Consider the following 27,463-nt stretch of genomic DNA (forward strand, 5'->3'; position numbering starts at 1 on the left):
CAAGCTGCTGCCTGTCCGTCAGAAAGCTGGTAATCCACTGACAGATAGACATGGGAACAGAGAGTTGGTGTAATTTATTCTGGAGTATAGCTGGGATGATGGTGAAAGCCGAACTGAAGTCCACAAAAAGGATCCTTACATATGTCCATGGTCTGTCCAGATGTTGCAGGATATGATGCAATCCCATGTTGACTGCATCATCCACAGACCTGTTTGCTCGATAAGCAAATTGAAGGGGATCTAGAAAGGATCCAGTGTTGTCCTTCAGGTGGGCCAACACCAGTCTCTCAAATGATTTCATGACCACAGACATCAGGGCGACATTGTCATTATGGGGTATTGTTTGTAGAATTGAGGAAAATAATGTATTTAATCAATTTTGGAATAAGGCTGTAACATAACAAAATGTGGAAAAAGTGAAGCGCTGTGAATACTTTCAAGATGCACTGTATGTAAGCAAGTGATAATTTGCAAACAAGTAGGTGATAAAGCTTGGGTGAGTGGAGTAATCACTGGCGTTCCATTAGGGGTATCCATGGCAGACTTGAAAGGAAATATAGAGGGAGGGAAGGTAGTGGAAGCAAAATGCCTACAGGTAAACAGGGAAGGTAGTGGATAGTCTTTCTGTAATATTGCATTTTGAGAGTGGTATGTTACCAAAAAGGGTGATGGTAGGTTATGTCAGTTATCCAGTAAGAGCATATGTGCGTGCACCACTGCCTGTCAGAGATATGGACACACTGCAAATGTCTGTAGGTCCAAAAAGAGATGTGCACGATGTGGGGGAGAGCATGATTATGGAAAATGTGGAGAGAATGTGGAAGTTAAATGTTGTGGGTGGGCACATAGTGTTGCATACAGAGGTTATGAAGTTAGGAAGAGAGCAGTAGAGGTGCAAAAAGAAAGGAATGAAAATAACTTGTCATATGCAGAAGCTGTGAAAAAAGTGGAAGGAAGAAAGAGAAAGAAGACAATAAAAAGGAAGGAGAGATCAATCCAGGAATGCTGCAGAGGGAAATAGGATTACAGAGGAGACAATTTATGGCAGAGGTCATAATTGTACAGCACAGACACAAAGAAGGACTGAAAAAATACAAATAATAGTGAGAGCAGCAGAGAGATTTTTGGAAGTAAAAGGGCTGACATGGGAAATACAGTTGTGCTCAAAACTTTGCATACCCTTGGAGAATTGGTAATATATGTACCATAATGTGTGAGCAGGCAAAACACATTTCTTTTATTTCTTATGGGATTCATATTCAACTGTAGGTTATAACAGAATGCCACAATCATAAAACAAAACATGGCAACAAAGAAAAAATGAAATGACCCCTGTTCAAAAGTCTGCATACCCTTAGTTCTTAATACTGTGTATTACCCCCTTTGGCATCAATGACAGTGTGCAGTCTTTTGTAATAGTTGTCTATGAGGCCCCAAATTCTTGTAGGTGGTATAGCTGCCCATTCGTCTTGGCAAAATGCCTCCAGGTCATGCAAAGTCTTTGGTTGTCTTGCATGAACCACATGTTTGAGATCCCCCCAGAGTGGCTTGATGATATTAAGGTCAGGAGACTGTGATGGCCACTCCAGAACCTTCACCTTTTTCTGCTGTAACCACTGGAGGGTCAACTTTGCCTTGTGCTTAGGGTCATTGTCATGCTGGAAAGTCCAAGAGCGTCCCATGCGCAGCTTTCATGCAGAAGAATTCAAATTGTCTGCCAGTATTTTTTGATAACATGCTGCATTCATGGTCCCACCAAGGAAGGTGTAGAGATTCTGGTGCTGAGCCAAGTGGAGGAATCAGTTGGGTACTTTTGCCACAGACTGAATTATACAAAGAAATATAATCCGATATCTGATGAAAGTCCTTCAGATACTGATTCAAACATGGAACCATCTGTCACTCCCCCCTCGAAAAGACGTAAAACACCTGATAAAAAGTTAAGCTGTAAGCTCTGTGGCATGGAGTACCACAACAGTTCAAACCTGATACGTCACATGCGAATACACACAGGAGAGACTCCATACAGCTGTGAACTGTGTGGGAAAGTGTTCCAACGTTCAGACTGGCTTAAATCGCACTTAAAATTCCACATGGGTGAGAAACGACAGAGAGCTAAGCGCTTTGTTTGTGATCAGTGTGGGATGAAGTTCGATTCCTCCACTTCACTCCAAAGTCATATATGGAAACACAATGGCGAGAGACCATTTTCCTGCTCGCTCTGTGAGAAGACGTTCCTCAGTCTGATAAATCTCAGGCGCCACCATCATGAGTGTCACTCTGAAGAGAAAAAGTTTCCATTGCTCCATGTGTGGACACAGCTTCGCACGCTTTCATACACTGCAGAAACACACACGGATTCACACTGGAGAGAGGCCTTTCTCCTGTTCAGTGTGTGGAAAAACATTTCCTTATAAATACTCACTGTTAGTGCATAATAAAATGCACTCAGGCAAAAGCTGACCTGATAGGAGTAATATTTATCATCTCAGCAAGTAAAGACACTGACTACCACTCCTGGAGTCGCGAGTTCAAATCCAGGACGTGCTGAGTGACTCCACACGCGCTATGTTTCCGCGGTAATGCACTTAACAAGCCACGTGATAAGATGCGCGGATTGACGATCTCGGAAGCGGAGGCAACTGAGATTTGTCCTCCGCCACCCGGATTGAGGCGAGTCACTATGCCACCACAAGGACTTAGAGCACATTGGGAATTGGGCATGCCAAATTGGGGAGAAAAATGGGAGAATAATTTAAAAAAAAAAAAAGATCTGAAACAGGAAGCCAAACATTGCTTAGATGATAGTGACGTAATGTTGATTCACACTCAGATAAAACTAGGTAAATATAATAAGTAATTAAATACAAACTGCAACTGCAAACATTGGGCAATGACAGAACAAAATGTCACTTTTATCAGTTCTGTAAAAGAGGCCAAAAACATCTAGTTTGTCTTTTTATAAAGAATTGTTAAGTAGAGATTGAAATTAAGAAGAGAAACCCCGCAAAATTGGAATTCTTATTAAAAAGTTTGAAATATACAAGGTGATTAGATTATTGATGTTCTGTTTTGATATTAACTGAATAATATAGCCTTATTATTGAGCTTTTCCTCAAATTAAGAATAATACTGTTATAAATAATAGAAAGGGAGAAACTAAATATATAACTTTACAAAATGAAGAAAAACCCTGTTTAAAATATATTATATAAATTCATGTCTCGTGTTAATATGATAAAAAAAATATTTTTTAATTTTGACTTTCGACGTTTACAACTATAACAATTAAACTAGTGTTTTGTAGATGTGTGTCAGACTCAATCATATGCATATAATCAAAAGATTAAAAACAAATTGTATTTTTGGTCCTATAATCTGTTTACCTCAGACCAGAGACTACTTAGCCTGAGAGGAACACTGGTATTAATTAAATTATAAATATAAATTAATGGGAGAAACTGGAACTACAAACGGCCAACGGGTGAAGTAAAAGAGCCAATCACCTTTTAAATAAAGACATTGCCTGTCAGAGTACGCGCATACACATTAGCTGAACCAGCCTGAAAAATTTATTTTTTTATTAGCGTGATCTGAGCTAAAGAAGCACAGTTTATGTTACCATTGTTGTCAGATTTTACTGCTGATTTTATATGTGTTTTTTTGTATTTTAAATATGTTCTTGACCAACTGTTTTAGAGATTTCTGTCTTTCACCATTCAAGTACATAGGAGGTTTACTTTTATGCCGCTTGTTTACATAGAAAAAAAAAGCATTCCAGCCTGCCCAAAGATGGCTGCCGAGTGAACTCACTTGCCTTGAAAGGGACTTGGCATTCTAGCTGTCAGTTTGTCCAGATACTCAGGTGACATTTCACCCCACGCTTCCTGTAGCACTTGCCATAGATGTGGCTGTCTTGTCGGGCACTTCTCACGCATCTTACAGTCTAGCTGATCCCACAAAAGCTCAATGGGGTTAAGATCCATAACACTCTTTTCCAGTTATCTGTTTTCCAATGTCTGTGTTTCTTTGCCCACTCTAACCTTTTCTTTTGTTTTTCTGTTCCAAAGTGGCTTTTTCTTTGCAATTCTTCCCATAAGGCCTGCACCCCTGAGTCTTCTCTTTACTGTTGTACATGAAACTGGTGTTGAGCGGGTAGAATTCAATGAAGCTGTCAACTGAGGACATGTGAGGCGTCATTTTCTCAAACTAGAGACTCTGATGTACTTATCCTCTTGTTTAGTTGAACATCTGGCCTTCCACATCTCTTTCTGTTCTTGTTAGAGCCAGTTGTCCTTTGTCGTTGAAGACTGTAGTGTACACCTTTGTATGAAATCTTCAGTTTTTTGGCAATTTCAAGCATTGTATAGCCTTCATTCCTCAAAACAATGATTGCCTGATGAGTTTCTAGAAAAAGCGGGTTTTTTTTTTTTTTTTTTGCTACCATTTTTGTCCTAATATTGACCTTAAGACATGCCAGTCTATTGCATACTGTGGCAACTCAAAAACAAACACAAAGACAATGTTAAGCTTCATTTAACAAACCAGATAGCTTTCAACTGTGTTTGATATAATGGCAAGTGATTTTCTAGTACCAAATTAGCAATTTAGCATGATTACTCAAGAATAAGGTGTTGGAGTGATGGCTGCTGGAAATGGGGCCTGTCTAGATTTGATCAAAAATGACTTTTTTCAAATAGTGATGGTGCTGTTTTTTACATCAGTAATGTCCTGACTATACTTTGTGATCAGTTGAATGCCACTTTGGTGAATTAAAGTACCGATTTCCTTCCGAAACAGCAAAATCTGTACATTATCACAAACTTTTGGCAGCCAGTGTATGTGTGTGTGTGTGTGTGTGTGTGTATGTATATATATATATATATATATATATATATATATATTATAAGAAACATAAATTCAAATCAAGTGTGTCCAAACTTTTGACTGGAACTGTATGTAAATGCAAATGTGACAGAATAAAGATGTGACATATAGTGGTCAGTATGCCTAGAGTCAGTTGTAGCAGTACATAAAATATCTTAGAGTATTATTATTATTATTATTATTATTATTATCATCATCATCACCACATAGATGACAAGGGTAGTGACATAACAGCCCAGTAGATGAATGAACAAAAGAAATGAATCTGTATTGAATGAATCTGTTGTTCCTCTCATTACCACAGGGAGGCAGTGTCGTCTATTTTTGCTCTCGCTGCCAACTGTGAAATATAGCAGAAGGAAAAATGAAAACGGAACGTGGAAATGCCCTTTAAATAAGGTAATCTTACTGTTTATAGTTGTCCTTTTGACTGAGAGGAAATATAAGCAACTTGCAAGTAAGTGCTTTAAGATTAATTTGTTCACCACAAAGTTTCTGATCGACTTTGTAACTTTTTCCCAACTCTGAGCAAGTGAATTTACAGTTGAGAAATAACATGGAAATGATCATGAATATATTTTGGTTAAAATATATATATGAAAAAGGACAAGGGAAACATTTAGCTCTTTTACAGTGTATGTAAATGATCTGTGGTGTGACAAATACATTTAAAGTATTGATATTCCATGCTGTTTTTGTAAAGCAATAGAAAAGTGGTCTGTAGATTTAGTTCATCACTGTTTATATCTCTGTTTGACAATTGTTTCTCTAGCTATTGACTTGGTATCCTGAAAGCATCGAAATGAAGCCTGTGACTGAAAAGGAGGTGTCAGACTGTGAACAGGAGCATTCATCAAACCTGATGCTCGAGGAGTCTTTTGTGGGAGATCAGGGGTCAGAGTCGACCACAAATGACCCAGGTCCCACCAAGGAAGGTGTAGAGATTCTGGTGCTGAGCCAAGTGGAGGAATCAGTTGGGTACTTTTGCCACAGACTGAATTATACAAAGAAATATAATCAGATATCTGATGAAAGTCCTTCAGATACTGATATAAACATGGAACCATCTGTCTCTCCCCCCTCAAAAAGACATAAAACACCTGATAAAACATTCAGCTGTAAACTCTGTGGCATGGAGTACCGCCACAGTTCAAACCTGATACGTCACATGCGAATACACACAGGAGAGACTCCATACAGCTGTGAACTGTGTGGGAAAGTGTTCCAACGTTCAGATTGGCTTAAATTGCACTTAAAAATCCACATGGGTGAGAAACGTCTGATTGTGAAGCGCTTCGCTTGTGATCAGTGTGGAATGAAATTTAAGTGCTCCACCTCACTCCAAAGTCATATATGGAAACACAATGGCGAGAGACCGTTTTCCTGCTCGCTCTGTGAGAAGACGTTCCTCAGTCTGATAAATCTCAGGCGCCACCATCATGAGTGTCACTCTGAAGAGAAAAAGTTTTATTGCTCCATGTGTGGACACAGCTTCGCACGCTTTCATACATTGCAGAAACACACACGGATTCACACTGGAGAGAGGCCTTTCTCCTGTTCAGAGTGTGGAAAAACATTTCCTTATAAATACTCACTGTTAGTGCATAATAAAATGCACTCAGGCAAAAGCTGACCTGATAGGAGTAATATTTATCGTCAGGTTATTAATTTTCAGAATAATTATACACTGCATTCTTTAAGTCTGGAAGAAAAATAAACTAACCAGGGTCAGATATTTAGAGAGACTCGGGGCAAAAAATGCCCCTGAAATTCAGAATGTGGGCGCAATAAATACTAGTGTAAATAATTATTGTTTAATTGTAACATCTGATATAGTTCTTGATATTCTATTTTAGTCCGAGTTATACATAATATGGCACAAATTATTAATTAATATTGAGTCTTTATTTTAAGTCTTGAGAATTTGTATTAATCAATTAAATTGAAGTATTTGTCATAAACGGATGAGATACGGTTTATGTTGTAAATGGTTAGAAAAATAAATGCACTCATAAAGGTTAAAGTCCCTCTGCAGTCACTGGTTTAACCCCTAAAAACTAATCTTTGTTAATCAAAATTACATATTTAAAAGTTTTTTTTTTTCATGAAAATAATCCCTTCATGCCTTAAAATGGCTTAGATAATAACTCTACACCAGTGTTTCCCAACTAGTGTGCCGTGAAAAATTATCAAATTCTACTAAATAAATAAATGCATGAAAAAATAATAATAATAATAATAATAATAATAATAATTTCAGGGATCCAAACTCCTCACCTTTTGGAGAAATTTGCCGTTTTGAAACCGTAATTTCCACTTGTGTGATTGTGAAGAGCAATGATTAATGTGCAAAAGTGAGTGATATTTATATGCGTTAAGGGTCTTTCACAGGACACAGGCTGCAGAATAAATTGAGGTCTATGAAGTGTTTTTCACACACGTTTTTGCTTCACCAATAATGTCTTTGAGAGTACTAAGCAACAAGAAATATTTAAAAACTGTCCAAATTTGTGAAGACATTGAATGTCTCATAATTTCTTTTAATTAAATATTACCTTATCGTTTCCGAGTATCAGAGACCACAGTTATTGAACTAATTTAAATTCACCAAGAAAACGCTTAGACATAAACATAAACGAGTCTTTTTATTACTTTCTGCTATCAAAGCAACTGCAAGCTTTTTTCTCTCTTCCAAATACACGTTTTCAATATTTATTGTGCACACCTCCCACTTTTTACAAACTCGTAAAATCGCCCCTCTGTGATGCTTTATGCAGCGCATTTCATGTGGAGGGCAATGCGGCACTTGACGCTGGCGTTGAACAGAGCGTTGACGCCTCGACTCAACTCATGTGAAAAGCACTTTACAATGACGAAAGAACATTATTGAAACTCAAAATTATTATTATTTGTCTATTATTGTGGTCTTTTCTGATAAAAGCCATGCTCAGCAGTTTAAATAGGCTACTGTAGGAAAATGATAACGTAGATCTGCTTTGTTTATAATTCTTCTACTGAAGTCAGTAGATTTGTAGCCACGTAAGTTTTAATAAAGGAGAAGGTAAGGACGTTATTGAAACTCACTATTATTAGACTATTATTGTCAGACTGAAGGAAGACTATAGATCTGCTTTGTTCTTTTAATGCTTAAACACTATAAAGTCTCTTGGTAGATTTCGGTCATGAACGACTCAAGATGATTCACTGACTCACTCATAGCACATAAGACGCTCATTTGTCGCCACCTAGTGACATTTCCAGAAGGGGTTACTGAACTAATCAGTTAATAAAATTGAACAAATTTGTGAAACAGAAGCAATCCTCACCAAAATACTCTTTATTTTGCAGCTAATTCTGCACAATTGAAAACTTGAATAAACTTGAATCACTAAAATAGCTGGAATTGGTGCTTTTAACTTATTCTTTAAAAAAAAAAAATCACCAGAAAAAATGTTCGTGGACCAGTGATTGTCTTACCTTTTTCGCCCCTCATGAGTTTGCATCCCTGTAATTTGTTGTGGCATTGCAAGAACAAATCTACAAATTAGAAAAGAAGCAAATCTGTTGTTTTTCATTACCCATTTAGTGCTCTTGCCAATGCAGCCTAAAAAGCAGCCGAACAGCAAGCGAGAAAGTGAAGACTTACCCAAGGGCAAATGGGACCAAGTGTGGCCGTGGTGGCAATAAGGTGGCAAGGGCTTGTGTTAGGTTGACAGTTGAAAAGTTGCGTAAATACAAAAATAAGAAAATCCCTGATTTATAATAGTTCAGAGAGATAGTCCAACACAAATGGTTTGTTCTAATGTCTCAAAATAAGTTGATAAAAAGAAAGTAAAACTGTCTTTTAAAAGAAACAAACGAACACACTGGAGAGCCACAGCAGCCAAACGCACCAGCGTCGCTCAACCGGAACCAGTTTATACTGGCAAACTCCAAAAACGACAAAAAATGCATCATAAAAGCACCATAGAAATAGCACATGAATCTTATGGGCTACATTCCAAGACTTCTGAAGCCATTTGACAGTTTCACCATCCATTTTCCTTGTATGGAGCAACATATTTTTACGGAAGAAAGGAAATTACACAGGTTTAGAATAACATGAGGGTGAGTAAATGATAACAGTATTCCTGTGTGAACTATTTCTTTAAGTAAATCAAATCAAAGCTGGTTTGAGAAGGTTTTGAATCATTGAAGCACATTCTGGGAAAGGATAAATACTGTCTGAATTGCTGTCATGATCTCTCCCATCTTCTGATTCTACTTCTAGATTGTCCACTATTTCCGTATCAGTCATGTAGCCAAACATTCCCATAGCACACTGCTTAAAGATGTCTTCCAGTGAATCTCCCCTGAATGAATCCTACATAGAAAACAGCTCAGCGTGTGATTTCTGCATCACTAGTGTCACACAGTGTACACACTGCGACTTTAAAATGTTTTTGTTTTTTTTGTTCTTCCCTCCCATTTACAAGTTCTGCTGATGACGTTTCCAGTTATAACTTTGGAGTTTATTCATTTAAAGTAACAGTACAAAATTAATACTTACTGGACATCTGCAGTATGGTCAAGATTCTGAAACAGGAGGGTGGGCTGGGTTGTGAGTTTGAATCCAGGGTGTGTGGAGTGACTCCAGCCAGGTCTCCTAAGCAACCAAATTGGCCTGGTTACTATGAAGGGTAGAGTCACATGGGGTAACCTCCTCGTGGTCGCTATAATGTGGTTCTCGCTCTCGGTGTGGTGAGTTGTGCGCGGATGCTGCGGAGAATAGCGTAAGCCTCCACACGCACTATGTCTCCGTGGTAACGCATTCAACAAGCCAAGTGACACGTAAATGCAAATGTGACAGAATAAAGATGTGACATATAGTGGTCAGTATGCCTAGAGTCAGTTGTAGCAGTACATTTATAAAATATCTTAGAGTATTATTATTATTATTATTATTATCATCATCATCACCACATAGATGACAAGGGTAGTGACATAACAGCTCAGTAGATGAATGAACAAAAGAAATGAATCTGTATTGAATGAATCTGTTGTTCCTCTCATTACCACAGGGAGGCAGTGTCGTCTATTTTTGCTCTCGCTGCCAACTGTGAAATATAGCAGAAGGAAAAATGAAAACGGAACGTGGAAATGCCGTTTAAATAAGGTAATCTTACTGTTTATAGTTGTCCTTTTGACTGAGAGGAAATATAAGCAACTTGCAAGTAAGTGCTTTAAGATTAATTTGTTCACCACAAAGTTTCTGATCGACTTTGTAACTTTTTCCCAACTCTGAGCAAGTGAATTTACAGTTGAGAAATAACATGGAAATGATCATGAATATATTTTGGTTAAAATATATATATATGAAAAAGGGAAACATTTAACTTTTTTTTTTTTTTTTTTTTTTTTTTAAACAGTATATGTAAATGATCTGTGGTGTGACAAACACATTTAAAGTATTGATATTCCATGCTGTTTTTATAAAGCAATAAAAAAGTGGCCTATAGCCAGGGTTGGGGAGTAACGGAATACATGTAACGTGATTACGAATTTAAAATACAAAATATAAGTAACTGTATTCCACTACAGTTACAATTTAAATAATTGGTAATTAGAATACAGTTACATTCAAAAAGTATTTGGATTATTGAAGAGATTACTTTGCATTTTTTTGTCATTTGTTTCATTTAATATTTAGTCCTTTCAATGGAGAACATTTATCCATATAAATGATGCGATCCAAAGTGCATTTGAACAGCTGTGAAACACTTTCTTATGATGTGTTACATTCATACGAGCAGACAGAGGAGTACGTTTGAAGTAAGTTTGGAGCAGAAGAAATAGAAATAAACCTTGTGTAAATTGTCAGCTTTACGCTAAGCTAAAATGCTATTTTACATGCACATGTTACCAGGCACGATCATATTTTTTTATCAAGAAAATTCTCATTGGATCATAATTTCTTTTTTTCTAGTAAGACCTTTGATAGGGCAAAAATCGTATTCTTGATAATTTTTGTACTGTTTTCCTGTAAAAATATCTAAAAATCCTTAAAACAAGATCAATTAGATTTATCTTGTTTTAGAAACAACACTGCATAAGATATTTTGGTTTTTCAGAGAATGTATTTTTAACATGTGTATTTTGTATTACTGTACTGGCAGAGTTTTTATAGTCAAAACAAGTGAAAAAATCTACCAGTGCTGAAGAAGTAATCCAAAGTATATAGAATACGTTACTGACCTTGAGTAATCTAACGGAATACGTTACAAATTAGCATGTATTCTGTAATCTGTAGTGGAATACATTTCAAAAGTAACCCTCCCAAACCTGCGTATAGCTTTAGTTCATCACTGTGTACATCTCTGTTTGATTACTGTTTCTCTAGCTATTGACTTGGTGTAAGAAAAAGGAACAACACCTCTTAGTTGACATACAGTTGTGCTCAAAAGTTTACATACCCTGGCAGAAATTGTGAAATTTTGGCATTGATTTTGAAAATATGCAAATCATGCAAAAAAAGTATTTTATTTAAGGATAGTGATCATATGAAGCCATTTATTATCACATCGTTGTTTGGCTCCTTTTTAAATCATAATGATAACAGAAATCACCCAAATGGCTCTGATCAAAAGTTTACATACCCTTGAATGTTTGGCCTTGTTACAGACACACAAGGTGACACACACAGGTTTAAATGGCAATTAAAGGTTAATTTCCCACACCTGTGGCTTTTTAAATTGCAATTAGTGTCTGTGTATAAATAGTCAGTGAGTTTGTTAGCTCTCATGTGGATGCTCTGAGCAGGCTAGATACTGAGCCATGGGGAGCAGAAAAGAAATGTCAAAAGACCTGCGTAACAAGGTAATGGAACTTTATAAATATGGAAAAGGATATAAAAAGATATCCAAAGCCTTGAAAATGCCAGTCAGTACTGTTCAATCACTTATTAAGAAGTGGACAATTCAGGGATCTCTTGATACCAAGCCAAGGTCAGGTAGACCAAGGAAGATTTCAGCCACAACTGCCAGAAGAATTGTTCGGGATACAAAGAAAAACCCACAGGTAACCTCAGGAGCAATACAGGCTGCTCTGGAAAAAGACGGTGTGGTTGTTTTAAGGAGCACAATACAACGATACTTGAACAAAAATGAGCTGCATGGTCGAGTTGCCAGAAAGAAGCCTTTACTGCACCAATGCCACAAAAAAGCCCGGTTACAATATGCCCGACAACACCTGGACACGCCTCACAGCTTCTGGCACACTGTAATTTGGAGTGACGAGACCAAAATAGAGCTTTATGGTCATAACCATAAGCGCTATGTTTGGAGAGGGGTCAACAAGGCCTATAGTGAAAAGAATACCATCCCCACTGTGGAGCATGGTGGTGGCTCACTGATGTTTTGGGGGTGTGTGAGCTCTAAAGGCACGGGGAATCTTGTGAAAATTGATGGCAAGATGAATGCAGCATGTTATCAGAAAATACTAGCAGACAATTTGCATTCTTCTGCATGAAAGCTGCGCATGGGACACTCTTGGACATTCCAGCACGACAATGACCCTAAGCACAAGGCCAAGTTGACCCTCCAGTGGTTACAGCAGAAAAAGGTGAAGGTTCTGGAGTGGCCATCACAGTCTCCTGACCTTAATATCATCGAGCCACACCAAGACGACCAAAGACTTTGCTCGACCTGGAGGCATTTTGCCAAGACGAATGGGCAGCTATAATACCTGCAAGAATTTGGGGCCTCATAGACAACTATTACAAAAGACTGCACGCTGTCATTGATGCTAAAGGGGGCAATATACAGTATTAAGAACTAAGGGTATGCAGACTTTTGAACAGAGGTCATTTCATTTTTTTTCTTTGTTTTGTTTTATGATTGTGCCATTCTGTTATAACTTGCAGTTGAATCTGAATCCCATAAGAAATAAAAGAACTGTGTTTTGCCTACGCACTCATGTTTTCTTTAAAAATGGTACATATATTACCAATTCTCCAAGGGTATGCAAACTTTTGAGCACAACTGTATGTTCAAGCTGACATTTAACAGCTAGTACTTAGTTCCTGTTTTCATAGTGTGTTTGTGTATCATTAATGGAAATCATGTGAGAAGGGTTTCCTGTTTTTCTTCTCTGAGGCTCTGTTCAGACTGCAGACAAATCTGATTTTTCTCAAATCAGATCTTTTCAGGCAGACTGTCCGCACTATTAATTGCAAGTGATCAAATCAGATTTGAACGTTCAGACATAACCAACCTATTTGCATGGGTTGCTTTGGTAACGACGTAGGCGTACCCACGTGACGATGCTTTCAAAACAGATGTCGGAAAAATGGAGGTGCATCATCTCGCTCTCCAAATAAGCACCCTGTCCAATCGTGGTGCAGAACTCCTCCGTCGCACAAGAAAAACTCGGTGACGGAGGAGACTGGTAAATATTGTGATGTTCGTGCTGCAGTCACGGCCGGCTTATGAATACTTACGGCATTTCCGTCACCGATTTTATACGTCATCTTTGTGTGTCGCGTTAAGAGTGATGCAAAAGACCATTTGAAATCTGATTTGAGCAGCTAGAGCGTCTGGACTGAGACGCATCTGAAAAAATCAGATTTAAATCGCATTTGAAACCACCTCCCAATGTGGTTTGAATCAGATTCTGAAAAATCTGATTTCATGTGGTTTTTTGCTGTCCATACTATCAAAACTCATCTAGATACAATCTGGATATGCAAAAAATCGGATTTTTAGTGGCTGTCTCGTTTGGAAGGCTGCGTCCTCTGGAGGTCGCATTTGTCAGCTGCATACGTTATCGAGGCTGTCTCGTTTAAAAAAAGTGAGTAGGACACTTCGAGTGCAGCCTTCGACTGCGACCTTTTTTCACGGGAATTCGGAGGATGCATGAGGTGTATCCTTCGTGGGCACTCACAACCCACAATTCTTTGCTTCAACGGAAATGTCTAAAAAAAATTACGGCAATTTGCCAAAAAAAAAAATATGATGTTCAAACACAAGTAATGTTAATTCCCAAGTTGAAGTACCTCAGTAGATGGGTGCAGAGTATATAATATGTATAATTATATTAATAAGCGCTCGCGCTTGTTAAATAGTGGCGTGCTGTCATAGCAACCATGCTACGTTCCGTTTCCGTTTGTCCTACGAAGGCTATCTCATTTAAACGAGACTTGTTTAAAGGAGGACGCTTGGTATACTGCAGCCTTCAAAGGATGCGTCCTACCTAGCATGCAGCCTTCGAAATGAGACACAGCCACTGTCTCAAGCTAAACGTTAAACACCACTCCTCTGTTCTAGAACATTTTGTATCATTTACATAATTAAGGTAGAATCTGTATGTATGCTTTCTCCAAATATGGTAATGTTTAATCTCATTGGATAAAGCAGTTAGTGTACTGTCTTTCCTGTTTCTGCAAGGATATATAATGCTGTGCTTAACAATAAAATTACGAGAAATCTTTGACGCATGCTCTATGTCTGTGTCACTCATTTCTCCCCTCGAGGATCCGGATCGAGACAGTGACTGCAGACCTGACTTCATACTTATGGTCCAATCCTGAAAATTCCTAACACTTGGAATACTGAAAGCATCGAAATGAAGACTGTGACTGAAAAGGAGGTGTCAGATTGTGAACAGGAGCATTCATCAGACCTGATGCTCGAGGAGTCTTTTGTGGGAGATCAGGGGTCAGAGTCAACCACAAATGACCCAGGTCCAACCAACGAGGGTGTAGAGATTCTGGTGCTGAGCCAAGTGGAGGAATCAGTTGGGTACTTTTGCCATAGACTGAATTATACAAAGAAATATATTCAGATGTCTGATGAAAGTCCTTCAGATACTGATATAAACACAGAACCATCTGTCTCTCCCCACTCAAAAAGACGTGAAACACCTGATAAAAAGTTCGGCTGTAAACTCTGTGGCATGGAGTACCGCCACAGTCCAAACTTGATACGTCACATGCGAAGACACACAGGAGAGACTCCATACAGCTGTGAACTGTGTGGGAAAGTGTTCCAACGTTCAGACTGGCTTAAATTGCACTTAAAAATCCACATGGGTGAGAAACGTCTGATTGTGAAGCGCTTCGCTTGTGATCAGTGTGGGATGAAATTTACATGCTCCACCTCACTCCAAAGTCATATATGGAAACACAATGGCGAGAGACCGTTTTCCTGCTCGCTCTGTGAGAAGACGTTCCTCAGTCTGCAAAATCTCAGGCGCCACCAACATGATTGTCACTCTGAAGAGAAAAAGTTTTATTGCTCGCTGTGTGGACACAGCTTCGCACGTTTTACTACATTGCAGAAACACACACGGATTCACACTGGAGAGAGGCCTTTCTCCTGTTCAGTGTGTGGAAAAACATTTCCTTATAAATACACACTGTTAGTGCATAATAAAATGCACTCAGGCAAAAGCTGACCTGATAGGAGTAATATTTATCATCAGGTTATTAATTTTCTGAATAATTATACACTGCATTCTTTAAGTCTGGAAGAAAAATAAACTAACCAGGGTCAGATATTTAGAGAGACTCGGGGCAAAAAATGCCCCTGAAATTCAGAATGTGGGCGCAATAAATACTAGTGTAAATAATTATTGTTTAATTGTAACATCTGATATAGTTCTTGATATTCTATTTTAGTCCGAGTTATACATAATATGGCACAAATTATTAATTAATATTGAGTATTTTAAGTCTTGAGAATTTGTATTAATCAATTAAATTGAAGTATTTGTCATAAACGGATGAGATACAGTTTATGTTGTAAATGGTTAGAAAAATAAATGCACTCATAAAGGTTAAAGTCCCTCTGAAAACTAATCTTTGTTAATCAAAATTACATATTTAAAAGTTTTTTCCATGAAAATGATCCCTTCATGCCTTAAAATGGCTTAGATAATAACTCTACACCTTTGCCTCATTTAGTATGCGCAGAGCTATGAATATGCAAATTAGTCCCCACCTCCATCTCCACTCACCCCTGCACCGCTCGCCTGCAGCTCAGGCTACCTGCTCACCTTCACCCATTTATCTCAGATTTTCAGATCCTTTGGTAATACATGAAGGCTCACCATTTGTCCTTTCGCAACTTTGCATCTGAAAACAGAAAATGTCTTGCAAAATACCAATACGTAGCTACACCTGGCTTCTCCTGATACTCCTTGCTTCGCAGTAGCATATGCTATTGATATGGAAAGCCCCACCCAGCAAGTTGACGGGATTGGTTCCTTAGGCTTGTGACGTATGAACAGGGTTGAGGAGTAACGAAATACATGTAATGGGATTATGTATTTAAAATACAAAATATAAGTAACTGTATTCCACTACAGTTACAATTTAAATAATTGGTAATTAGAATACAGTTACATTCAAAAAGTATTTTGATTACTGAAGAGATTACTTTGCATTTTATTGTCATTTGTTTCATTTAATATTTAGTCCTTATCAGATGGAAAACATTTATTTTCACATCATTCTTATGAATGATACGAGCAGACAGAAGTAAGTTTGAAGTAAGTTTGGAGCAGAAGAAATAGAAATAAACCTTGTGTAAATTGTCATCTTTATGCTAAGCTAAAAATACTATTTCTAGCCATTTTACATGCACGTTACTAGGCACGATGATTTTTTTTTTAATCAAGAAAATTCACGTCGGATCATAATTTCTTTCTTTCTTGTAAGACCTTTGATATTAGGGCAAAAATCGTATTCTTGATGATAATTTTTGTATTGTTTTCCTGTAAAAAATCTAAAAATCCTTAAAACAAGATCAATTAGATTTATCTTGTTTTAGAAACAACACTGCATAAGATATTTTGGTTTTTCAGAGAATGTATTTTTAACTTGTGTATTTTGTCTTACTGTACTGGCAGAGTTTTTATAGTCAAAACAAGTGAAAAAATCTACCAGTGCTGAAGAAGTAATCCAAAGTATTTAGATTACGTTACTGACCTTGAGTAATCTAACGGAATATGTTACAAATTACATTTTACAGCATGTACTCTGTAATCTGTAGTGGAATACATTTCAAAATTAACCCTCCCAAACCTGCGTATGAAACCTTGGCTGTCTGAATCAGTGTTTTTGAGACTGTCTTTGGTAGACTGCAGTTCCAAGGCAAAAATGCTCAGCAATGGTGTTGATTGCTGATTTCACTCATAGTATGTCTTCTAGCATATAAAAATCATCTTATGGACATGTAAACAAGGTTAAAAACTTGATTTTCACTGGAGGGTGTCTTTTAAAATGCCCTGAAAATCAAATCCAGGGGGTGAATATTGGACTTTAAAGGTGCACTCAGTAATTTTTTCCTCATTAAAAAGGTTAAACTCCTAAAGACATGAATTGTAATTTTGCAATATATGTAGGAAAACATGAGCACTCACATTAAAATGAAGACTCCAGTCATATCAGTAACATTATAAAAGCTGTTATATTTTTCATGGAGAGGGTCCGCACATGGGGGCTGCCATGTTATAATCACATGACCAGTCAAATACTACTCGCTTAAAGGGGACCTGTTATGCAAAATTCACTTTTACGTGGTGTTTGAACATACACATGGCAGTGTGTGTACACAACCACCCTACAATGTTAAAAGTCCATCCACTCCTCTTTCTTATATTTCTATTAATCAAAAACAGTGTCTCAAAATGACTGGTTTTGGTACCCGCTCTAAAGTGACGTCACTTTAGAGCAGGCCATGCCCACGACTGGTGACTGACTCCACCCTATTATTATAGATCCTCCCCTGAGTGATCGACACACAGTCCGCCATTTTTTCCAGCGCTGGAGCAGCTACATTGAGAAGAATAATATCTCAGCTTCATAAGCGTCATACATGTTCTGTTGTTGGCTGTAAAAGTGAACGAAAGAGTCTTCGTGTACTCCCGGCATCAGAGCCACTGAACACGCAGTGGACAAGTTTTGTTTTTGAAGAAAATGTGCCCCAAAACATACCGAAATTTGTGTATGTTTGTGCAAATCATTTTACACCGGACTGCTTTGTGAATGAGGGTCAGTATAAAGCAGGCTTTTCTAAATATTTGATTCTCAAGCATGGATCAGTACCAACTGTTAGTGTTCCAGCTTTATATCCTGAAGATGTAAGTATCGCACTTTATATTTTGTGAATGTTTGCAAATCGCATGATGCAAGACAAGCCCCTAAAATGTCATGTCTCGTTATAGCGCATAGGTAACGTCATTACAGTATATTTTTGTGTTGCTCATCCATCATTGCTAAATGGCTGAAAAACACTCCGGTATTTACGGCGTCAGTCATATTGGTTCTGATTTGTTGTTGCTATAGTATCCTAAGCACGAGCTGTAAAGGCACAGCCCTGTTCCGGAAAGGGGGCGGGGAGCAGTAGCTCATTTGCATTTAAAGAGACACACACGAAAACAGCGTGGTTTTGATTCCACCCAAAAAGAGGCATTTACAACATGGTATAATAAATGATCCGTGGGGTATTTTGAGCTGAAACTGCACAGACACATTCTGGGGACACCTGAGACTTATATTACATCTTGTAAAAAGGGGCATAATAGGTCTCCTTTAATACCAGCAACCATCCTGTTATTTGACACTTTATTCACTGACTGTGAATACTAAATTTCTACAATGGCATCTGAAACTAAAAACTACTGATTTTAAATTATGCTGCATCCAAGCCGCTAGATGTCAGTGTAAGTCCATGATGACACAAAGATAAACGTTACTGAGTGCACCTTTAATATCAAAGTTAATTGCTGACACTGAAACAAACCCTAAGAGATGAAATAATACCACTTGGAAACTGTTGCAGAGCTTTAGGACACATGAATTTGTGTTTTATTAATTTTTACTCAGTTGAATAAATCCAGCTCTTCTTCGATTTGTATACGGAATACCTGCATAACAATAAAGAGCTTGACATGATATGTTTCCTTTTTATTACAGTTCTGTCAATCATTTACACCTTAAAATTCAATCTAATAGCACAACGTACCAGATAATTACAGTTCTAAAAGAAAAATTAGGCACTCCTAAGACACTTCCCAAAGAGAATAACTATGTATTAGCAATTAAGCACTCTGGCTTTTGAGTAGAAGTTTCCAGACTTTGCAGTGAAGTTTATGGAATAAAACACTTAAGAGCCGCTTTGGCGGCCTCTGCAGGAAATAAAGTGGAACTGCTCCAGCTCTGTTATTTATATGGACCCTCCCACTTTACGTCACGCACCAGACGCAGACCATGGCCACGCCCCCTCCGCTGTGTATTTCCGCCAGTTTGTCAGCTGTCTGCTGTTCCCGCGATCACCTGGCCGAAACACACCTGAAATGACTGACCAAGGGCTGACCAACGAAGCAGCTGCCTCTGCATGTAAAGAGGGAGACCCCATCACTAAAGTAAGACTACGAATTTGAGCCCAATACTGCAGGACAGGGGAGAGGGCCAGTAAATCAAACCGTCCGTCATTTCCCCTTTCTAACTCACTAATGAATAAGAAATACGTAATATAAGTTCTCGTAAATAGATTTTATGTTATAGTGATTTCCCTGCCTCTTTGTTAGTAACTCTGCTGAAGTTGAAGATTGTTTGTAAATTAAAGCGGTTTTGCTGAGTCATATTGAGATGTTATTCTGCGTGTAATGCTGTTGAATTGATATGTAAAGATTGAGTGACGTCACTATAATGACATTTGACAGAGTGGAAATGTTGACCCCAGTGTCACAGAGCAGTGCACCTAAACAAATATCACCAGTAGCCATGTATGAACCAGATACCTGCACATACTGTGTGTTAAACTGTATTTTAGAAACTTTGGTTCATAGATAACAGAGGTCCTGTATGAAATAAACCTAAAGTTAAACTTCTTTCCCAGCACATCATCAGACCAAAGATTTGATTCATTCGCAAAGACCTTGTATCATTAAGCCCTTCATCAATAAGACTTTATGGGAAGTGTAGACAGCTGGTTTTAGTGATTCAAGTACCTGATAATCTATACAGTTATTTGTAAATCTTATTTCTCATCTCTTTGAAATTGCACATTCTTCCCACTGCTGTAGGACTTCATGATGCAGCAGACAATGTTGCGGGTAAAGGATCCCTTGAAATCCCTGGACTTTTATACACGCATCCTGGGAATGACGTGAGTGTTCATAGTTTCATAGATTGTCGACAAATGAGCATTTCACATTATTTAAGTAATTTGTTTATTTATTTCTCATTTATGATGGTGTAAAAATCAAAATGTGTTACATAAAGATATTTTTAGACCAACATGTTGATGTAGTTCCATTTCGGTCGCATAATAAATAGATTAGTGGTCAAACGATATGGGTTTTTTAATGGCCGATGCCGATATCCAGAGTACATGGTGGCCGATATAATGCCGATATATCACAAAGGTAAATGTAGTGAATAACAAGTGCATAAAATTAATAATTAACTTTTATTTAGCACTGTATTTACTCAAAATGACAAATCAAACTTTAACTTCGTTAAAGTAATAATAATAATTATAAAAGTATTTGAAGTTGCTCTCACGTGCTAGTGCGGCTCCAGCAAGAGCAGCAATTTACTGACAGCTTTCAGTTAACTCTGCCCTGATCGCCTGCTTGAATCGTGAGTCAGAGGAACAGAGTTTTGATCGAGGCTGATAGAATACACGCTTCAGAGGAAGATATATGAGTGCTCTGCTTGAGGAAATGCTAGATTTGCTCAAGTTTTGTTAGGTTTGTAAATTAGATCTGTTTATATGAGATATCTGCATATTTTCAGATGGTGTATGATAGAAGTTTGATCATTATTTGCCTTTATATCATTAGATAAGACAGTAAAAAGGTACAGGGAACTGTTTAGGAGAGAGAGAGAATGAAACAAGGGAGCACTTTAAACGTCTTGAGCTCCAGCGTGTCTGTCACAGCTCTGATACACATGACAGTTTAAATGAGACGTTGTATGCCACTCTGTGGAACACGATGGCACGTAACAATAAAACAAACTGTTATTAGTCATTTACATGTCTCAGACATCTGCTTAACATGCAAGCAAATCAAATCACTTTATTGTCACACAGCCATATACACAAGTGCAATGGTGTGTGAAATTCTTGAAACAGGTGATTCTCTGCACCCTCACGGCTTGAGAAACGAATTGGCCAAATGCGAAACTTCATCGGCCAATGTCGATAAATTAAAAATTCCTAATACAGTCCGATATATTGCTGAGGCAATAGATCAGTCGACCACTAGAATAGGTATTGTGAAATTGTGTATTAAGGGAATAGTTCTCCCAAAAAGGAAAACAAATGAAGAATATTTCAGCTCTGTAGGTCCATACAAAGCAAGTGAATGGTGGTCCAAACTTTAAACTCCAAAAAGCACATAAATGCAGCATAAAATTAATCCATATGACTCCAGTGGTTAAATCCATGTCTTTAGAAGCGATATGCGTGTGGGTGAGGAAAAAGATCATTAAGTCCATTTTTTTTGTCTATAAATTCTCCTCCCTGCCCAGTAGGTGGCGATATGCACAAAGAATGCAAATTGCAAAAAACAAAATAAGAATGTGGAAGTAAAAGTGAAAGTGGACATTTATAGTGAAAAAGGACTTAAATATTGATATATTTCTCACCCACACCTATCTTATTGCTTTTGAAGACATGAATTAAACCACTTGAGTCTTATGGATTACTTTTATGCTACCTTTTATGTGTTTTTTTAAGCTTCAAAGTTCTGACCACCTATCATTTGCATTGTATGGACCTACAGAGCTGAAATATTCTCTGGGAGGGCATGAAGGTGAGTAAATGATGAGAGAATTTTCATTTTTGGATGAACTACTGTATCCCTTTAAGACCAGGGAATGTGAATGAACCTGTCAGTCAAGTACCTCAGTTTCCTGATCTTTACTATGAAGTATGTTTGGTTTGTATATATTTCATTGTAGGCTGTTACAGAAGTTTGATTTTCCCGCCATGCGATTTACCCTGTATTTCCTGGGTTATGAGGATAAGAAAGAGATCCCTGCAGATGTAAAGGAGAGGACCGCTTGGACGTTCTCCCGTCGAGCTACTATAGAGCTCACCCAGTAAGTTGATGCATGAGCAACTCCAATGATCATGTTGGGATGGACAGCAGCTAGTTTTTTGATAAATGCAGCTTCATATGATTTCATTTTCTGTCAAATTGAATAATGATTGAAAGTGAACGGTGACCGAGGCTTTCAGTCCATAACATTCAGTCTTGCATCTCCTTTTGTGGATCTCTCATTTGTCTTTTCTCACTTCAACAGTAACTGGGGCTCAGAGGGGGATGACAGCCAGTCTTACCACAATGGCAACTCAGACCCACGAGGCTTTGGTAAATACAGGATGACAATACAGGATACCATTCCTCTCTGTCATAGTATTTCCTGTGAAAGGGAGATGGCACTATTAAACTAAAAAATGAAAATTGAGAAGATTAATGACATGTAATTTTAGGCCATATTGGAATCGCTGTGCCAGATGTCCATGCAGCCTGCAAGATATTTGAAGAGCAAGGAGTGACTTTTGTAAAGAAACCTGATGATGGTAATTTTTTATTATTACTACATGGCTCTCTTCATTATTATTACATGTCAGACATACTTTCACTGAACATGCTAATTTGGTATATTTGTATTTGTATAGTTACTGTATGTCAGTCAGTGGCATAACTTAGATCTTATGGGCCCCAGTGCAAAGAACCTGTTGGGCCCCCTCCTTGGGGGGCCTCTGTAATTTTTAATTGCCATCAGGCCCGCAGTCATTTTTATGGTTCTTTTTGGTTGACCTTCGTGGGCCCCCTCTCCAGAGGTGGGTAGAAATGTGCTACATTTACTCCGTTACATTTACTTGAGTACATTTTTGGAGAAAATGTACTTTTAAAAGTAGGTTTAATAGTGGGTACTTTTTACTCCTACTCAATGAAGATTGTTTACTTTTACTTCGTTACAATGGGCAACGTTCCTGTCGTTACATTACTAGTTTTAATTAAATACGTTTTTATAAATTCATAATTTATTGAGAGATTTTTAAATGGGACTTTTACGACAACAGAACTTTACAGTTGCGTTTTGTCACTCGAGTCCAGTTCATCACTGCAGCAGCAGCAAACGCTCAAAACAAACACTTTCTTTCATCACACAATGCCTTCATTTATTACACCAAGACAAGCGGATATTTCAAGATTAGAATTGCAGCTCCAACTTAAGAAAACTTGTTGCGGTTTGGCGATTGTGATAATGTGAGCTCGTCTGTGTTGTGGTGATGGTCATTTTCAGGGTGATTCTGTAACTATGGGCTCTTATGACCTCAGTTTATAAGTATACATTTTTATATCAGTGCTGAAATCTATCAGCGTCTAATGTATAAATCCATTTAAACATTAAGTGTAAATGTCTTTTGCAATGCTGATCTCGTACATGCGTGACTACTGGCGTGACTAATCTCTGCACGTGCACACTGCACAGCAACTTTGCGTTTGTCAGATGCGGCACATAAATAAGCCTAACACACTTTAACATACAGAGATAAGGTGCAGTGTACCCTTACTGTACTGAACTAATGATCTCAATTCTTTCTACACTGAAAATACTGTAACAACATTGAACTAAGAATCCATTGAGGACTTTAAAACGCTGTGAAATAGCGAAGGTAGCCATTAATAAAGCATGATTTTGCTTGCTTTTATTCAGCCTTATACATGATTGGGCCTGTGGAATATTGTTCACATTTTTCACCATAATAATTACTAGAAACTGGTTTCCAAACTTCTCTTCTAATTGTCAGATTTGTCAGATTGCCAAATCTGACAAGCATCCTTGAAGTGATAGTTCAGCCATAAATTAATAATCTGTCTTCATTTCCCCACCCTCATGTTGTTCCAAATCTGTGTGACTTGCTGTATTTTGTGGAACCCAAAAGATGTCAGACTGACAGTCTTAGTCACCATTCCCTTTTAAAATATGGAGGATAAAACATAGTGACTGAGGATAACATTTTGTCTGACATCTCCTTAACTGCCCAGATAGCACACATATATCCCCGAGATGTCTGTTTTAGATCTTTTGATCTGGAAAGCATCACAATCTAATAAACATCTGCTAAACATCTTTTAAATATCAGATTTATGAACATTCCAAATCATAAGTGTCTCAAAGACATCTGGTGAATGCAGACATTTGAGAGGAAGCAGATAGACATATTGCTATACGTCTAATAGATATATTGCAGATGAGCAAACAATGTAAAATAGACATCTTTCAGATCTAAACACGCACATCTAATAGACATCTGGGAGATGTATGTGTGCTCTCAGGGTGTTTCATTGAAGAAAGAAAGTCATACAGGTTTGGAACAACATGAGGGTGAATGATGAAAGAATTTCCAATAATAATTATAATAATAATTATTATTATTCTGTAATACATGTTAAATGTGTATTATGTAATGGAATATTGGAGATTAAACATCAATTTCAAACATATGAAAGTAACTAGTTACTCACTGCTTGAGTATTCTTTTAATTGGATACTTTTTTACTCCTACTCAAGAAATTATTAACATCACTACTTCTACTTGAGTAATTGTACTTTTACTTGAGTACAGTTTTTGGCTACTCTACCCACCTCTGCCCCTCTCACCCCAGGCCTTAGGGCAGCTGCCCACCTTGCCCTCCCTGTAGTTACGCCCCTGATGTCAATTAATAATTTGTAGTTATCACATTGCTGTTATACAATGTTTAATGCAATCTTCAATTTATTTCAGACCTTAATCTCTGTCCCTGTGTCTGTTCTGCAGGTAAAATGAAGGGCCTGGCCTTTATTCAGGATCCTGATGGTTATTGGATTGAGATCCTCAGCCCCAATAACATGGTGTCCATCACTTCTTAAAGGCTTCTCTTATGCTGTGACCTGAACAGAAGAAGCTAGTTATGAAAATCAAGGACTGTCGGGTGATCAGACAGAGTTATTATTCTGTGGATGGCAAAGAAAAGTGTGCACAATGAAGACAGACAATCTTTATGAATGATCGTGGCAGTGCACTGGAAATCTGGTGGCTGAAATAAAAAAGTGTTCAATAAAAATAGGTCTATATATTTTTTGAATGCAATCTTCCATTGAGTCTAACATTAAAATCCTGCCTTTATTTGTTAAATAAGACAAAGAAGTGTTTTTGTTGAGTGACTCTTTTGTTGACTACTTGAAAGGAGCAGATGAGGGTGTTTTATTTTTTTTTTTTTTAGGATCAAACAATAGCTTTTGGGATGCACCCTATAATGTGACCCTATGTGTTTCAGTATCTTCTCTTAAAGTCAGTACTATCCAGACAGCTTGAACATACTTTTCATGTTTGAACGCGCCAAGCAAATGGTTTACAATCAGTCGGTGATAAAAGACTAAAGACTCTGGCACAGTGTACCGTAATTAAAACATGACATCAAGCAGAGCTAGCTGCCAAACAAAAGGTTATTTGAAAGAAAAAAAATCCAAAAGCACTCATGCATGTTTGCAAAACAGGGTTGGCCAAAATGAGGAATCTTGCTGGGGAAGAAACAAGTCTTTTGTTTTAAGTGTTGTGTAATAATATGTGAGGCACTTGGTAAGTTCACCTTTTGTCCACTGGAGGCCTTGTAATAGTAAAAGAAGTTTAATCAGTTCCTCTTTTGTCCACTAGAGGCACTGTAATAGTAAATTACGTTTAATCAGTTCTGCTTTTGTCCACTAGAGGCACTGTAACAGTAAGTTTAATCAGTTCCTCTTTTGTCCACTAGAGGCACTGTAGCAGTAAATTACGTTTAATCAGTTCCGCTTTTGTCCACTAGAGGCACTGTAACAGTAAGTTTAATCAGTTCCTCTTGTCCACTAGAGGCACTGTAGCAGTAAATTAAGTTTAATCAGTTCCTCTTGTCCACTAGAGGCACTGTAGCAGTAAATTAAGTTTAATCAGTTCCTATTTTGTCCACTAGAGGCACTGTAGCAGTAAATTAAGTTTAATCAGTTCCGCTTTTGTCCACTAGGGGCGCTGTAATAGTAAATTAAGTTTAATCAGTTCTGCTTTTGTCCACTAGAGGCACTGTAGCAGTAAATTAAGTTTAATCAGTTCCGCTTTTGTCCACTAGAGGCACTGTAGCAGTAAATTAAGTTTAATCAGTTCCGCTTTTGTCCACTAGAGGCACTGTAACAATAAATTAAGTTTAATCAGTTACGCTTTTGTCCACTAGGGGCGCTGTAATAGTAAATTAAGTTTAATCAGTTACGCTTTTGTCCACTAAAGGCACTGTAACAATAAATTAAGTTTAATCAGTTACGCTTTTGTCCACTAGGGGCGCTGTAATAGTAAATTAAGTTTAATCAGTTACGCTTTTTTCTACTAGAGGCACTGTAAGAATAAATCAATCTTTAGTTCAATCTGCGAGGTTCAGAAAATTAAACAGCAGGACTCAGGGCAAAAATGCCACCGAAAGTGACCTAAATGCCCAACATGTTTAAAATGTGCCATCAAAAATGCTGCTGTAATTCACTTTTTTATCTAATATTTGATATATTACATAATATTTTATCGTAGGCCCATCTATCTGAAGTGTAGTAGTCTTTAGTAGTAGAAGACTGCCCTTAAAATTTATAAATGTCCGGAAATCATCTTTAATTGGTCAGTTGCGGTTTTTTTATTTATTTTTTTTTGCTTGATCTTAGTGCTAAAAAAAGGCAATTTATTAAACCATTGTTGTCAGATTTTACTGCTGATTTAAAATACATTATTTGATCGTAATCTTTGACCAACCGTTTTGGAGATTTCACTTTTTCCCCATTCAAGAAGATAGAAACTGTACTTGTATGCTGCTTGTGTCTAAATAGCTGCCCGGAGCATTCCTAAGATTGCTACCAAGTGGACTGACTTTCCTTAAAGGGATAGTTCCCCCAAAATCAAAATTCTTTCATCATTTACTCACCTTCGAGCAATTCCAGATGTGTGACTTTCTTCTGCTGAACACAAACGAAGATTTGTAGAGGAATATCTAAGCTCTATAGGTCCATACATTGCAAATGAATGGTGGCCAGAAATTTGAATATCCAAAAAGCACATAAAGGCAGCATAAAAGTAATCCATTTGTCTCCAGTGGTTAAATCCATGTCTTCAGAAGAGATATGATAGGTGTGGGTGAGAAACAGATCAATATTTATGTCCTTTTTAACTATAATTCTCCTCCCTGCCCAGTAGGTGGCGATATGCACAAAGAATGCTAATAATGCGAAGAAGAATATGAAAATTAAAATGAAAGAGAAGATTTATATTAAAAAAAAGGACTTGAATATTGATTTGTTTCATATCATATCGCTTCCTAAAATATAGATTTAACCACTGAGGTCATGGATTACATTTTTGCTGCCTTTATAAGCTTTTTGGGACTCAAAGTTCTGGCCACCATTCACTTGCATTGTATGGACCTACAGAGCTGAGATATTTAAAAAAAAAAAAAAAAGTCATACACATCTGGGATGGCGTAACCTTCCATTTAAAAGTGACTTTGGTCTTCAATAATAATTGAC

The 27,463-nt window shown here is 37.6% G+C and overlaps 3 protein-coding genes across 11 annotated transcripts in view; 2 read left to right on the forward strand and 1 right to left on the reverse strand.

Moving 5' to 3' along the window:
• LOC127411685 (protein archease-like) overlaps positions 1 to 13,393 on the reverse strand; it is a 43,251-nt gene extending 29,858 nt beyond the window's left edge. The window contains exons 1-3 of the mRNA XM_051647396.1: positions 13,364 to 13,393; positions 9,152 to 9,250; positions 140 to 152 (exon numbers count right to left, since the gene is read on the reverse strand). Of these exons, the coding sequence (XP_051503356.1) occupies positions 140 to 152; positions 9,152 to 9,250; positions 13,364 to 13,393 (142 nt within the window). The remainder of the gene's footprint in view (positions 1 to 139; positions 153 to 9,151; positions 9,251 to 13,363) is intronic.
• LOC127411972 (gastrula zinc finger protein XlCGF7.1-like) lies at positions 5,080 to 18,820 on the forward strand. 9 transcript variants are annotated; one of them, XM_051647965.1, is made up of 4 exons: positions 5,080 to 5,286; positions 5,660 to 8,994; positions 9,948 to 10,042; positions 14,396 to 14,439. In XM_051647965.1, the coding sequence occupies exons 1-2, from the start codon at positions 5,134 to 5,136 to the stop codon at positions 6,518 to 6,520; spliced, it is 1,014 nt and encodes a 337-aa protein (XP_051503925.1). In that variant the 5' UTR covers positions 5,080 to 5,133; the 3' UTR covers positions 6,521 to 8,994; positions 9,948 to 10,042; positions 14,396 to 14,439. The 9 variants fall into 9 exon arrangements, with proteins under 9 accessions (XP_051503925.1, XP_051503924.1, XP_051503927.1 ...); XM_051647964.1 differs by having other exon boundaries at positions 5,660 to 10,042; positions 14,396 to 14,444; XM_051647971.1 differs by having other exon boundaries at positions 5,255 to 5,344; positions 5,660 to 10,042; positions 14,396 to 14,444.
• Positions 18,821 to 18,940: 120 nt separating this feature from the next.
• Positions 18,941 to 25,082, forward strand: LOC127411989 (lactoylglutathione lyase-like). Its single transcript, XM_051647995.1, has 6 exons — positions 18,941 to 19,290; positions 19,954 to 20,036; positions 21,839 to 21,979; positions 22,184 to 22,251; positions 22,374 to 22,463; positions 24,714 to 25,082. The coding sequence occupies exons 1-6, from the start codon at positions 19,096 to 19,098 to the stop codon at positions 24,803 to 24,805; spliced, it is 669 nt and encodes a 222-aa protein (XP_051503955.1). The 5' UTR covers positions 18,941 to 19,095; the 3' UTR covers positions 24,806 to 25,082.
• Positions 25,083 to 27,463: the final 2,381 nt, after the last annotated feature.

The sequence above is a fragment of the Myxocyprinus asiaticus genome, chromosome 21 (assembly GCF_019703515.2).
Source record: "Myxocyprinus asiaticus isolate MX2 ecotype Aquarium Trade chromosome 21, UBuf_Myxa_2, whole genome shotgun sequence".
Taxonomy (NCBI): Eukaryota; Metazoa; Chordata; class Actinopteri; order Cypriniformes; family Catostomidae; genus Myxocyprinus; species Myxocyprinus asiaticus.

Bases quoted from the DNA above. Each gene is read 5' to 3' on its own strand.
- LOC127411972 (XM_051647964.1), top strand. From the start codon at position 5,134: ATGAACAAAAGAAATGAATCTGTATTGAATGAATCTGTTGTTCCTCTC. The intron at 5,287-5,659 runs GTAATCTTACTG...TTGTTTCTCTAG, and splicing joins GGAAATGCCCTTTAAATAAG to CTATTGACTTGGTATCCTGA.
- LOC127411989 (XM_051647995.1), top strand. From the start codon at position 19,096: ATGGACCCTCCCACTTTACGTCACGCACCAGACGCAGACCATGGCCAC. The intron at 21,980-22,183 runs GTAAGTTGATGC...TCACTTCAACAG, and splicing joins GCTACTATAGAGCTCACCCA to TAACTGGGGCTCAGAGGGGG. The intron at 22,464-24,713 runs GTAATTTTTTAT...TCTGTTCTGCAG, and splicing joins TGTAAAGAAACCTGATGATG to GTAAAATGAAGGGCCTGGCC.